Source organism: Anarhichas minor, unplaced genomic scaffold (assembly GCF_050575085.1).
Source record: "Anarhichas minor isolate MPS153535 unplaced genomic scaffold, ASM5057508v1 ptg000007l, whole genome shotgun sequence".
In the NCBI taxonomy this organism is placed as follows: Eukaryota; Metazoa; Chordata; class Actinopteri; order Perciformes; family Anarhichadidae; genus Anarhichas; species Anarhichas minor.
In genome coordinates, this window is record NW_027466453.1 from 50,516 (window position 1) to 64,087 (window position 13,572).

The window sequence follows — 13,572 nt, forward strand, 5'->3', positions numbered from 1 at the left end:
ATATTTATACAGAGGCAGCAGATATTGGGATTGTCACCCCCCAACATGTCAGGCTAGCCCACTGACCAATCACGTACTTGTAGGCCAGCTAGCAGGCTCTGACACGTCAAAGAATACGCCCAACATGTCAAACTAAAGATCTGATTGGTTGAACACTATGACAATCAACAACATCGTCCCCATTCACTTAAACTGCACATGGATTCACTTGTGAGTCTGCAGGCCTCTGGCCTCTGTTCTTACCTAGAGACACAGAGGTGAGATCTGATTGGATAAAAGCTCTACTTAAAACAAGCTGCACTGGAAGCAGAGCAACTGAGGAAGACAGTAGCTGTGCAATGAGAAAATAAGATAATGGGAACAATATTTAGAATACATAATTAGTGTATTTGTGAAAATATTATAAAATTATAAAATAGATATAACTTTGTGATTCTGTTTAGGCCAGCAGAGAAGGCCTTGCAGGCCCTGACGGCCCACCACTGAGTTTAGCCAATTGCTGATTAAAGATATAAATGAGTGACATACAATTTAGCCAATCAGCGTCGCGCGTCCTTGTCAGGAGAAGTCTCTACACGCGAGCACTGCTCCTCCAAGACCCGTTTGAGAGGAGAACTTTGGCGGAGATTCTGCAGCCAAAGAGCTGATCCCAGATCAGCCTGACCTCACAATCAGACAGCAGACTAGCGGGAAAGGGAAGCAGTACATGCGAAGCTTCTGTACTAGCTGTACACCAGACAGGTTTGGCTAGCTGGATGACGTCATGCTAATAACTTATTTAGCTTTTTAAAACAACGGGGACAGATCTAGCACGGACAGTTAGGGAGTGAGGGATGAGGAAGTAAGGAAACATGAGAACACCAGGACACACATGGAGAACTCTGTCAAGCTACATATTAGCCAAAGTGAACATCTTTTCTTCTACATAGTTGTCCTCAGTCTCATCTGCTTAACTTGGTCATGGAGGCATCAACATTTAATTGAGATGGTAAATTAACAGTGAAAACTCATCATAGCTTAATTTAATATCAGTATTCATAATTACACTTCATGTTTACTTCTCCTGATCTTTACCTCCTATAACAAGGTCCATAGGGGCATCTCAATAAATACACGTTATATTATATTATATTATATAGATATAGATATAGACTGTGTATATATCTAAATATCTATATATGTATGTGTTTTATATTATACTGAATATTATGATATGATATATATATCACTTCCTTGACCCATTCCTCCCCCCTTCTTGAAGGCTGTGCTCAGAAACTCTTCAGCAACATCCCCCTCTCTCTGACTTGTATTACTTTATGGCAGTGTCATAAATTCTCTGGTTTCTCTCACGGTGCACAACAAATTCAGTAACTCTCCCTTTAGTTTAAACCTTCTACAAGTAAATGTTACAGGTCCCAGCATGAATGGGCCTGATCACAGATTTTGTGCCTGAGAAAAACAGGAAATAAATGAAACAGGCAAACGCTGTGGCTTCTTGCTTCAGTGTCCTCTCAAGCTATCTCTTTATTTCACACTTATTTAAGTGAAAACAGTCTTCTGTATATGTTTCTCCATTTCAAAACACAGGAAAAATACATTAAATTGTTATAAACAAAATAAACAAAGGTTACACTACTATTATTACATGTTTGATCAACATATCTGTTGTCTCTTGGGCTAAAACCCCTCCTAACTGCACTTTGGCAATGTGCTCACAGCCACTGTGGCGTACGTGAGACAGACACTCTTCCAAATGGCGGCGGTGCGTCACCAGTACAGCGAACAGCTAACAAATGCTAACAAACATTCACAACACTTATATACATATTACAGTCACATTAATTAACATATTTAGTATGAATCGACCTAACAGAACATAAAGAGTCGATTCATTTCATCATAAAGAAAAAGTGCATTGTATAGGAGCCAGATAAAAACAAGGGATGTAACACAGGGCTACTATCAGCTTAGCTAGCACTCAACAGTCAGTCTTAACAGTCAGTAGCTGTCAAACAACTACATAAAAACACAAAATACTCTATACAAATGTTACGTACACATTGGTCCCGAATTCATGTGTCAACTTTGGTGCACTTTTCATGTTACTAACCTGAGAAAAACAGGAAATGAATGACACAGGCAAACGCTGTGGCTTCTTGCTTCAGTGTCCTCTCAAGCTATGAGAAGACGCTGAACACGCACCTACAAATCTCTGGTCGCGAGGCAGAACCACAGCGCTGCACTGCCACCTACTGGGCATAGATAAAAATACACTTCTAAAGGAAGTTTAATTATGATAGGCAAATCACAGAAATTCGTTCAAATATGAATCTAATAACAAAAATCTGAACATACATTTTGTGTGCGTCCCATAAACATATTGTAACACATAATATCCATCGCTAGGAGCGCTTTTAAACTTAAATTCCTCACACTACCTAGACATTCTTCCACCGGGCCCATGGCCATAGCATAATATCCGGACCCTTTAAAAGACCAAAGCAAATAAAACAACTCTTTTAGTCAAAGGAGTCCGGTGGCTTTGAAGGGCGCATAAAACTGCTTCGGTTCCTGTTGGAAAGGACCGTCTGCTGACAGTGAACACATAGTGCAGGAAGGAAGTATTCAACCTGTGTTTGGGACGATGTCATGTGGCGTCTAGGGGAGGATTTTTATCAAATTAGACGTCATATTCTGTAATCTGGTGCCCTTTAACTTTTTACATGGTACGGCCCCGCCTCCGTTTAGGTCAGGGGTCGGCAGCCTTTACTATCCAAAGAGACATTTTGTCCTATTTTCCACCAAATAAAGTTTGTCTGCAGCCACAAAAGCTATTTGATATCACAGCTTATAAAGTTGTATATATAGTTACATTATATATACAAAAACTATAGTTTGTTGTGTTTATGAAAATATAGAACAAGAATAAAGACAATTCTTGACATTTTATTGCTATTTTACCTGTTAGAACAATATCAAACTCTTATGAAGAGGAGAGTTTGCTGCAGCAGCTGAGAAATCATCTCCAGCGTGACACTTTTCACCAAATGTGTGTTTGTTCTGGAAGTGACTTTCAACATTACATTGTTGGCACATATCAAGCATAGAGGTAAGTCAGCATCGTTGGCAGTGAAAGCAAATGAAGACGTCCACGCAGAGTTAAACTCTCTATTTTCCTCCGTGACTTTTCTTTTTTTGGATTTATCCATTGATAGATAACAGAGAGCGGGGGTCTGAAAATCATGATTAGCCACCTGCAGGGAAAGGCTCTTGATGGGTGTAATAGGATGTGTAGCACATTTTAGGTGACAACATATGAAAACATGTTTATTAAAGGTCAGGTATTACTGACCTTGTTGTCTTTACTAGCAGCTGTAATAATGCAGTTGAAGTCTGCATTATTACAGAGGAAGCAGCTGTTATTGGAGCGATTAGCGAGCAGTGTGTCCAGCGGCGTTATCAGCCCTACGGAGCGGCCTTCTGACGTCACGTTAGTGGCTTTGAGCAACTAATCCACTTCCTGTTTACACCGGCACCCACCCGCATGCCCAATGTACGTGAAGAGTCACGTGATATTCGATTTCAGGCGTTTAAGTCTGGACGGAGATCATTTAGAAAACGATGCTGAAACGCCGTGTGGACGGAGATCCTCTTATCACTCCTGTAAAATTTGCCTAAAACGCCTATCCAAGGCGTACCCAAAGTAAACTGACAGCTCTTATTGAACCATTGGGAGTACATGGATGGTTTTAGTCTCTATTGAAAGGTAACACTCTGAAGTTTCTCCGCAACCAGTCAGAATCACTGTAAGTGCTCACTAGCATTGAGCTAATGAAGCTAAAACACAAGGTTTTTATTTCCGCCTGGATCTTTTTTGGCCAAAAGATGCCTGCAGTTATCTATGGCTGGGTCTTATTAGCTGGAAAACACAATGGTACCATAGCATGAAGTCATAGTACCTGGTACAAGTTCAAATTTGATAACAATACGACAGAAAACTAATATTTTACACATAGTTTACTAAGGGTAAGTCTGCATAAAAGCGCTTTTGGATACTCGTAGTCACCAGGCGAAATGCCTAGCCTACGATGAACTACGTGTTCGTTTTTTGAACGGCAGCTTAGTCGTGTCGATATATGGTTATCTACAACGTATTTAACCATTAAATAGATTGACAGATTCTTGAAAATTGTCAGTAACCTGACTTTGGTGTTCAAGATCGGTCATAAGTACCTCACTGACGGTGCAAACATTTACCCAGCTTGCTTTGCGTGAATCTGCATATCGTTCTCTTCGTAATTTCATTGGCTATAACGAAGCTGAGTTTGAACAAGATCTGTTGCAATTGGCTCGAGCATTACCCAAAGAAGAGAGGCGGGCATTGTCTTTCAAAGCGGACTCTCGTTGGCTGTTCCAGAATGTGACCAGGCTATGGAAGCTCCTATTGGGTCAAATGAGGTGTCAATCTAACCGGCAGAATGCAGCCGCCATTTTGAGACACAGAGACCGGCAATGTTTACATGTTAACGGGAGATATGACTAAAAATACATAGAAAATTATCAATATCTACTGGCTAATTTGAAATGATGCAACAGCCCCCCGTGGGTGTTTATGGACGTACTAATGTGTTTTGGACTAAATCTTTTACTGGATTGGATCGTGTGGACCCTTAGCCATCTAGCAAGACTGTTTTTGGTGGACTATTAACGATGAGGGAAACGCTATGAATCATAATCGGTGTGTGACAGCGATATTTTATTGGCTATGCATGACACAACTGGACACTGCGGGCCGTCAGAGTGGCAACAGGAATAAGGAAATAGGCAATAGGAAAACGTATTAGTGTGGATGTAGACTCAGGGAGCCGCAACAGAGGGGCTGAAGAGCTGCAGGTTGCCGACCCCTGGCCTAATGATTTTATTAAACAAAGCACTCAAAGCAGCAGACTCACTAGATCTGCTTCAAGAGGTGATGGTGTCATTTCACATAGGTCAAGCTCGTTTAGCAAATCTACATTCTGTGAAGGCAGCACACTCGTGGAATGCTCTGCCACCACACAGACGCACAAAAAACACGTACAAAACATTCAAGCATAACGCTGTGTCTGTTATGTGCCTCAGTGTTGTATATGTGCTTGTACTGTAGGTGGGTTTGTTCTGCCTGACGCATGCTGCAGCCTGTTATGTCTGCTTGGCTCTAGTGTCTTATGTACACTTTTCTTTTGCTTATATGCATTTGTTTTGTCTATACGTTGCTGTCTGTTTATCTATGAATTTTAATTCCATTTTCAGTTGACGTTTTGTCATTTTAGGCTGCCTTCAAACATCTGGCCGGGGACAGCAGAACTAGCCTCTCTGGCTAACTCTGGCTCACTTACAGTGTGACTGTTGATTGGTGTGCATTGTCCCTGCAAAACAAACAAACAACAAACAAACTGGTGGCTTGTTACTTTATCTCTACTAGCATGATGAATATCATGGATACTTTATTTTATTTCATGCAGAGGTAGTGGTTGGTACCCAGATCACATTCCCCATCTGAAGATAGTTAAAAGTTAAAAGTACAGAAACCGATTTAATGAATAATTGTAAGCCATCTTTAATGATAACCACTCCTCTGGTTGCAAAAATAAGTCTGATTGTACGGAGGTCTATGAGAAGATGAGCCTACTTCTCACTTAATTTATCAGTAAACATTGGAAAATGAGTTTATGGTCTCAATCTCTAGTTTCAAGTCTTCAATACGACATGATGTTCATTTAGTACATTATGGTTTGTTTAGAGTCCAACAGACCATAAAGCAGAGTATGCTTTAGGGCTTACAGTGATTGACAGGTAGCTACTGCTGCTGGAGTCGTATACGGTTTCTCTACGTCAGTCCAAATATGGTCACTTCTGTTCACCGGTTGCAAAAAAAAGACATTTGCGACAGCCAAAGTCCAAGATGGCAACAGCCAAGAAGCTTGAGGCTTCAAAACGGCAGTTCACAAACCAACAAGTGACGTCATGAAGACTCCGTCCATTTATATACAGTCCATGGATAAGTACCTCGTTAAAGGCCCTGGGGTAGTAGTTCTACGATGCCCCTGTGTGCCTCCTCAAACTGTTGTTTTCACACGTTTTCTTTGTCTCTGTTTATGCCGTTACTATAAACTGGGATTTAATTGACAGTTATCTGTTGTTTAGTCCCACAACAAAAGTGCACTGAAGTCAAAAGACAAAGGCGGCCATATGGTGGTTTTCACATATTTCTTGACTCTTACACGACGTCACATCAGAGACGCCATATCCTAATTGGAACTTCCTTTTGTATAACATTCCTTTGTATGTCTTCCTGTCACTTAAAGAACAAATAGCCAGAAATCCCTCATTGGTGTAACGACTTTAATTGGAGACAGATTGATTTGTACATCGTAACCATGTTCATAAAGTGCAACACAGAACAAAAGCTCAAACTATCCAGCTTTTTCCTCCCTCCTTAAATACTTCACTTGTATTTATAACCCAATATGAAAATATTTTACCTGACCATTCCTCGTGGAACACGCAACACGTCAAGTTAAAGCAAAGTGACATACACACACAGTATGTGAAAGTCTTCACCTTCATCCAGTGCACATTTCAGCCAGGTTCCATTTCACCACGCAGGAGTTGGAAGGTTAGAAAGGTGAAGCAGGGTGTCACTTAAAGAGAGGAGAAGTCCCGCCCCTTTCGCTACCTTATTTCAGAAAAGTCAACGGTGAGAGACAAATATGATCGTGTTTGAATAATGCCATGAATATGATGTTTGGCAATTTAAAAGAATATTTTTTGTCATAAAACTGTTTTAAAATGCTTAATTAGAAAGACTTCACACCCAAAAGCTGCTGAAGCTACGATGTCGTGCCTGTGTTTCACACCAACAACACGTCTTGTGCAATTCATGGCACAATTCAAACAGGACCAAAAGATAATTTGTCTCTCGCCGTTGACTAGCATACATATTTATTCCCATATCAGGTCCCATAGGGAACACCGGAGGGGGCGTGGCTTAGCCTCTCTATTACCTATGAGGGAACACGTGATGTCTTTTAAAGGGACTGTGGTGAGATTCAGTCGAGTGAATATGATCCAAAATGTACTCTCTGGAATACATGATGTGAAGTTTAAGTAAACTATGACAGATAGAGTTCTTCCCTAGGAACTGTGTGTATACAGCAGGAGAATAATCCAAAGGGACACCTCGAAAACAAAGAAATCAACCAGCTCATAATATGTTTCACTGTCACAGTTTAAATACATTTTGGTGGCAATTCATCATCCCGTCTTTCCATCCGACTCCTGGCAGCAAAGCGAATGAGCTGTTCCTTGTAGCATCATTTTAGAGTTTGTCTATGGATTACTAAACACAGTGCTTGTATTTGACTTTGCAGCTCTGCAAAACAAAAGATCTGAATCAGCGTATCTGTACAAAGGTTTTTTTGAAGCACTTATTTATGTATTCATATTTCTACAACAAGTGCTGATTTATTAAGTTATGTCAACTCCAACCCCAAATCCACTCACTTTTTTTTTTTACAAACAAAAACATTAACACATACAACAGAGCAAATTCAACCAGCACATGATAAGCCTAAAAATACAACATAATCAGCATTCAGAGCAGAAGCACCGTAAACAATCAGAACTCAAACTAATGAAGTCAACTGATAGTCATTGCTTCACACGAGGAGCTTCTGTATATATTCATACATCTGTGAAGGGAAAGAAACATCGTTTCATTCCAGCTTAAGTTTGGAATGACCTTACTGTTAACTGTACATACGTTTCATGTACTCTACCAGAAGAAGTACACATCCTTTAGGAGGATCAACGGCACACCCGACCACTTTGAAGAAGCACAAAACACATGACAGGAGTGCAAAATGATATGAACACATCAACATAGCTGGATCCTATTTGAGGTCAACACATGTCTACAGACAAGTTGAGCAGCCATTTGTAAAGATCTGTGTCATGTGTGATGTTAGAAGAAGAGAAATAAAGAGAACAAAATGTGAGGAATTTCTTAATTTCTAACATTTTAACCCTCAAAACGAAGAGTTGATTGGATGATCAGGGAACACTGAGGATGCGTATTGTGAGAACCAGCTTACAACAACAGCGAACAGGTCCAGAGAATGTGTGTAAGACGGGAGAGTCAACATTAGGAACAACTTTATGTTGACTGTGACCTGCAAGCTTTTAAGTGCAAACACTAAATCCAGATCCCAGAAAGCTCTAATGGGGGAATGTTGTTTCTGCTTTCAGTGGTCATCAACTAGTCTTCAGTAGATTATACAGTACAGTGAGAGGTGTGTGGACACCCTTTCAATGCTCCAGTGATATGGACAACAATAATATTAGTATTAATAATGCTATACTGTATATTTGAACCTGAATGAGCACAGATCATCACTTTGTACCCAGCTCAAGGATCATGAACACATAGACGTGTGGCTCCGACGCCAGCAGCATCGTTCACATGCTTAACTGCCAACAGGGGTAGATGTAGTTCTATAGAACAATCTCCATATATGTCACCAGTAAGTGGATTTTCCAATAACATCTCTGGGAAATCAATTGGCAAAGTGCATTGATTTGCAACAACTTGCAAACACAACAGTACACATTTAAAAGATGGTTCCCTCTGTAAAACAGGCCGAGTCCGGACCCGACTGAACACAATCGGTACTGACAATTTTAAGACCCGGACCCAAGATAAGAACAGAAGACTGCCTTGCCATATTCCTGCAGTCTGCGTCTGTGGCAGACTGTGTTTTCTTCAATTTTCTACAAATTACATTTTAAATGAACCAAAGTCAACCGGCCTAAACCCGATTTCAGGTGGGCCTAGAGTTCTGTTTGTTACCTGAACTCTAAGGCAGGTCGGGTCCAGATAATCCTTGGCCAACTCTGGAAAATCTGCATTTGGGATTAAAGATTTTGCACAATGTAAACATGACTTACTATTTGTTTAATGTTGAGATCATGGCAGGAAAGCAGCGACTAGCTCTCTTAGCGTAGCGACATCTTATGAATGTGTTGTGACAAACAGCAGAAGGGATCCACCATGCTCACACACACACACAGTTAAACAGAAGTACAGCAGTGCTCTGAGAACTTAACTTCTCAGTGCACATCTGTATTCTTGATATTATATCGCTGCTCTGTACTTCATCAGTGTCCCAGATAAAAGGCATAAGTAGCATTTCAACAATGATTATTGATGTGGGAATGTGTACCTCTGCTGGCCACTGAGCTTACATTAACTGTCAAATCTGTTACATTACTTCTGAGCGTGGAAGTGGAACTGTTGACTTTGTGACAGTACAGCTTTACGTTAGCATGCTGTGTCACATTTAAATACTTGTTTGTGGTTACTGGGAGCTTTTACCAGTTTTAATACTTCTCTTAGCTTTTCATAAGAAATGGAGCAGTGCCCTCTGCAGGCTGCAGGGGGACTCCATTCTGGCAAATGCTAAATGCTACACATAGCTCTTTTGAGACTTGAGGAACACCTCTCTGTCCTTGTCTCTCTTAAACTCCTATACAAAGCAGCTGCCCTGCCACTATCTAGACCAGGGGTGTCAAACTCATTTTCACTCCGGGCCACATCAGCATCATGGTTTCCCTCAAAGGGCCGGTTGTAAATGTAAGACTGTATAACTGTAACTACTCCTAACATATTGTTAAATAACTGTCTCTGCATTTGATTATTGTTTATTCAAGTGTAAAAATATTGTATATGCAGTTATATAAATGTAAAATGATATTTAAGCACATTTCTGTTATTATAACATAAATCATTTTAATTTAGGGTTAAGAAACCCACATTACTCTATCAAAGATCAAACTTTTAAAGAAAATAACAAAGACAAATATCATCAAACAAGTTATTACATTAACTTTGTTCAAAGCTATTTTTGTCACCTCTCTGCATCACTAATGTCCCCGTCGTCATCCCGCGCATGGCAGCTACATCCAAGAGCTCCTCACTGAGAGTCAGGTCTTATAAACATGGATAGATGCTCTGTGTCCGTGCTTTCATCAACAGCTAATGAAGAAGATGAGTACCTGCTCGTCTCTTCGGCTAGCTGTGTTGTTAGATTGCTGCTAGTTCCTGAACTCGGTCTGCGATGGTGTTTCTTCACAAACTGACATTTGTAAAAGTCTGTATCTGGTCGGAGCTCACCTGCTCACATACCTTTAGCATGTACTGGGCTGTAGCTTCTGTAAATATATTCTGCTGTGATTGCAGTCTGCCTTTTAATTCTTGGACAATTTTATGTTTTTCTTGGAGGCTAAATTTAGCTCCGTGTTTGGTGTCAAAATGCCGACGTGAATTGTATCCTTCATCACCGACACGCATCATAACACAGAAGACAGACCCGTTTTTCTCCTTGAAGCACAAACATGTATTCGCTTTCCCATCTTTCATTACATTTTCTTCCCTCTGCATCAATTTTTCTCTTCGTGGACATTTTGGGATTATTTGTCGACCTTTTTCAACTCAATCACTTGTTGGAAAACCTCTTTACGGTCTGTTCCCTCTCCTGTCCACCTGTTGTGATAGTTTTAATGTCGGTACACAGACAACATGCTATCTCAGAATTTCAACTTTCTATCTCAGAATTTCGACCATGGGGATACTTTTATTTCCAAGTCTAACTTTAAATTTATTTTCCAAAATTAAAAAAAAAAAAATAATAATTTGTAACTTTTTTTTTTTTTGCTGGCGGATTCGCGGGCCACATAAAATGACGTGGCGGGCCGGATTCGGCCCGCGGGCCTTGAGTTTGACACCTGTGATCTAGACCCAAGTTGAAAGTAATGCTACAGACAGTGGGTGTTGATGCTCCAGTACAATGTCCCAGAGAGTTAGCTGGAATGTCTCCTTAAATGGCCTGAGAGAGGATTGATCTCAATCCAACCGCACCAATCAGAGGAGAGATGGGGGAAAGGTGGAAGCAAAAAGGTGGAGGCAAAAAAACAAGTTAGATCAGCAGAAATGAATTTCTCTCTTCCAGTCTTTCCTCCTCTGGAATTTCTTGTTTGATCTCATTCTCTCTCTTTTTCTCTTCTTCCTATACATCTTCTTCCTCTCTGTCTGTCTGTCTCTTGTCAGTAGCGTGTAGAGTACCAGTCATTGTCAGTCATCTGAACAAGTTCGTTTACCACGTCCAGCAGGTTGTAGTTGTATTTCTTCAGCAGCCGCTGGTTCAGCGGCCGATCCCCAAAACCCATTTCCACCAGCACGGCCATCATGGTGTCCTGGGTGGATGCATCCACTGGAGGCTGCATAGAAACAAGAAACATATTGACCTAGGCGCGGCAGGCCTAGCTTTGGATTTCTCCACATGTTGAAGCAGTGTGCATGGGGCTGTCCTAATTAATACAATATGTGGTGATAGTGTGGTGACTCTCAAAACCATGATCGATGTTAAACTAATAGTTCACATTTTAGGATTTGTGGGACAGTGGCTCAGACTGCAAACAGAGTAGTGCTATGATGCTGGATGTGATAAATGGAAATGCAGATCCTACTGTTCCGATTGGATGACATTTTTTTAACTTTGTTTTACTCCGATTGTTTGCATATGGTGTTGTGTTTTTCATACTATCAGTTTTCTTAAGATCAGATTTAACACATCTCAATAATACCCTGTTAAGAGTATCGCAATATATTGAATGGTAACCCCTGTATCACGATACGTATCCCCAGAGTCTTACCAATACACACCCCTAGATGGTAGATATAAAACGTTTAAAAGAAGAATGTGATGTGTTTACGACTTACATATTCAATGTGTAGTATTGTACTGTGTGTAAGCTCTATTTGATCAGAGTTTAGGCTAATGTTAGCAGCTCTTACTGCTCTATTGGATTCAGGAAAGTTTATACTTCAGCAAACCCCAGCCACTCCTTTTCGTGACAGAGTAATGTGCACCAGTGTCCCATAAAGATGAATGCAAGTGTCGACCTAAACTGACGTTATCCATAATTCACAGAAGTAGGAACATGTTGTATCGGCTCAGCCTCGGTATTGGAAGATATATAATACTGAAGGACTCTGATTGGGATCAGGGCCAAAAAAAAAGTTGATTGGAACGTCCCTAGTCGAGACTTTAAGACGACTATGAACTTGTTAACAACATGAGGTATGATATAAGATTGCTAGATATAAACCGCATGCTGACCTGTGTGGGACCTTGTCCAGTGAACAGAGCTTTGTAGGCAGACGCAGCTACTGACAGAGCTCCTTTCACCAGGCCGCTGGTGAGGCCTGGGTGCCTGAGAAGCGACAGTAAAGAAGTTACGTTCAAAACGTGACTGCTGTGTGAAAGCCTTGGCTCCATCTCCAATTCAGCACTTCTACACAAATGATGACGTATTAAATTAGAAAATCTGTGTAGATTTATTGTCATGTTAATAACAGTGCTAACAAGCTTGCTAGCTGACTGTTGACAAACGGTTAGCAAGCTTATTGGTTCAGATAAAGCTTTTGAAATAATGAATGTATAATATTGAGAACTTAATGCCAGCGGATACAAAATAAACCAGAAGAAAAAAGAATGCAAATCTGGTGATTTTGTGACTAGCGCTAGCATGTTCCGCCTAGCTAGTGCGTTAGTGGTTAGCTCACCAACTAATAGTTCACCAGTTAGCCACCACCATGTAAGCTAGGGGCCTTGATGCAGCCAGCAGTACAAGACGTTTCCTTTATTCAAACTGCTGAGTTTGAATGTGTGTGTGAAGGTATGAGTGTGAGACCTGGGGTCCTCAGGGATGTCCTCTGTGTCTTCAGTAACTTCAGCATCATCTGTCTGAGTTTGTTCAGGACCAGAGACTGTGGTACAACAAAAATAATACATTATCCCTCAACATCTATGAAAGATGTTGGTATCAGAATGACCAAGAAGACACTTAAAGCTGCTGTACTTCGGTACAGCCTCACAGCGCTGCAAAGTGTTGCTGAAGACTCTTAGAGCCTTTTCACATTTGAAAGTCCAAACCAAGGTTTGCGTTTTTGTTACACATTTTACATTTGTTTCGATGAGTGTTTTTGGTTTTATAGTGCAATTATGCATGACATATCTACCGCCCCCCAAAACCTAACCCTGTTTTCCCTTCTGATCTGTCTGAATTTCTCACACAACTTTGCGCCATCTCTCCATCCATTCTGCTACTTGGTGATTTTAACATACACGTCGACTCATCTGACTCCACAACTTCTACAGAACTCCTGGACATCTTTAACTACTTCAACATCAACCAACATGCCGACTTTCCCACCCATAACAAAGGACACACACTTGACCTGGTCTGCACATCCGGCATTACCATCAGCAATCTAACCAGCATCGACCTCACCATCTCTGACCACCTGGCTATCACCTTGGACATAGACATCCCCACCCCCCATGTTAAACAGAATCGCACCATAACATTCCGGAACATCAAGTCCATCAACATCTCCTCACTCTCCTCCACCTTGGCTGCCACTGTCTCTGCCCCTATTTCGACTGCCTCCCCCACTGCCCTGGTCAAGTA

The 13,572-nt window shown here is 40.9% G+C and overlaps 1 protein-coding gene across 1 annotated transcript in view; it reads right to left on the reverse strand.

Annotated features, from left to right (window-relative positions):
* Window positions 1–6,369: 6,369 nt before the first annotated feature.
* Window positions 6,370–13,572, reverse strand: part of nbr1b (NBR1 autophagy cargo receptor b) — a 60,557-nt gene continuing 53,354 nt past the window's right edge. Inside the window, exons 21-23 of the mRNA XM_076081771.1 lie at window positions 12,793–12,868; window positions 12,219–12,312; window positions 6,370–11,316 (exon numbers count right to left, since the gene is read on the reverse strand). Of these exons, the coding sequence (XP_075937886.1) occupies window positions 11,143–11,316; window positions 12,219–12,312; window positions 12,793–12,868 (344 nt within the window). The 3' untranslated portion in view covers window positions 6,370–11,142. The remainder of the gene's footprint in view (window positions 11,317–12,218; window positions 12,313–12,792; window positions 12,869–13,572) is intronic.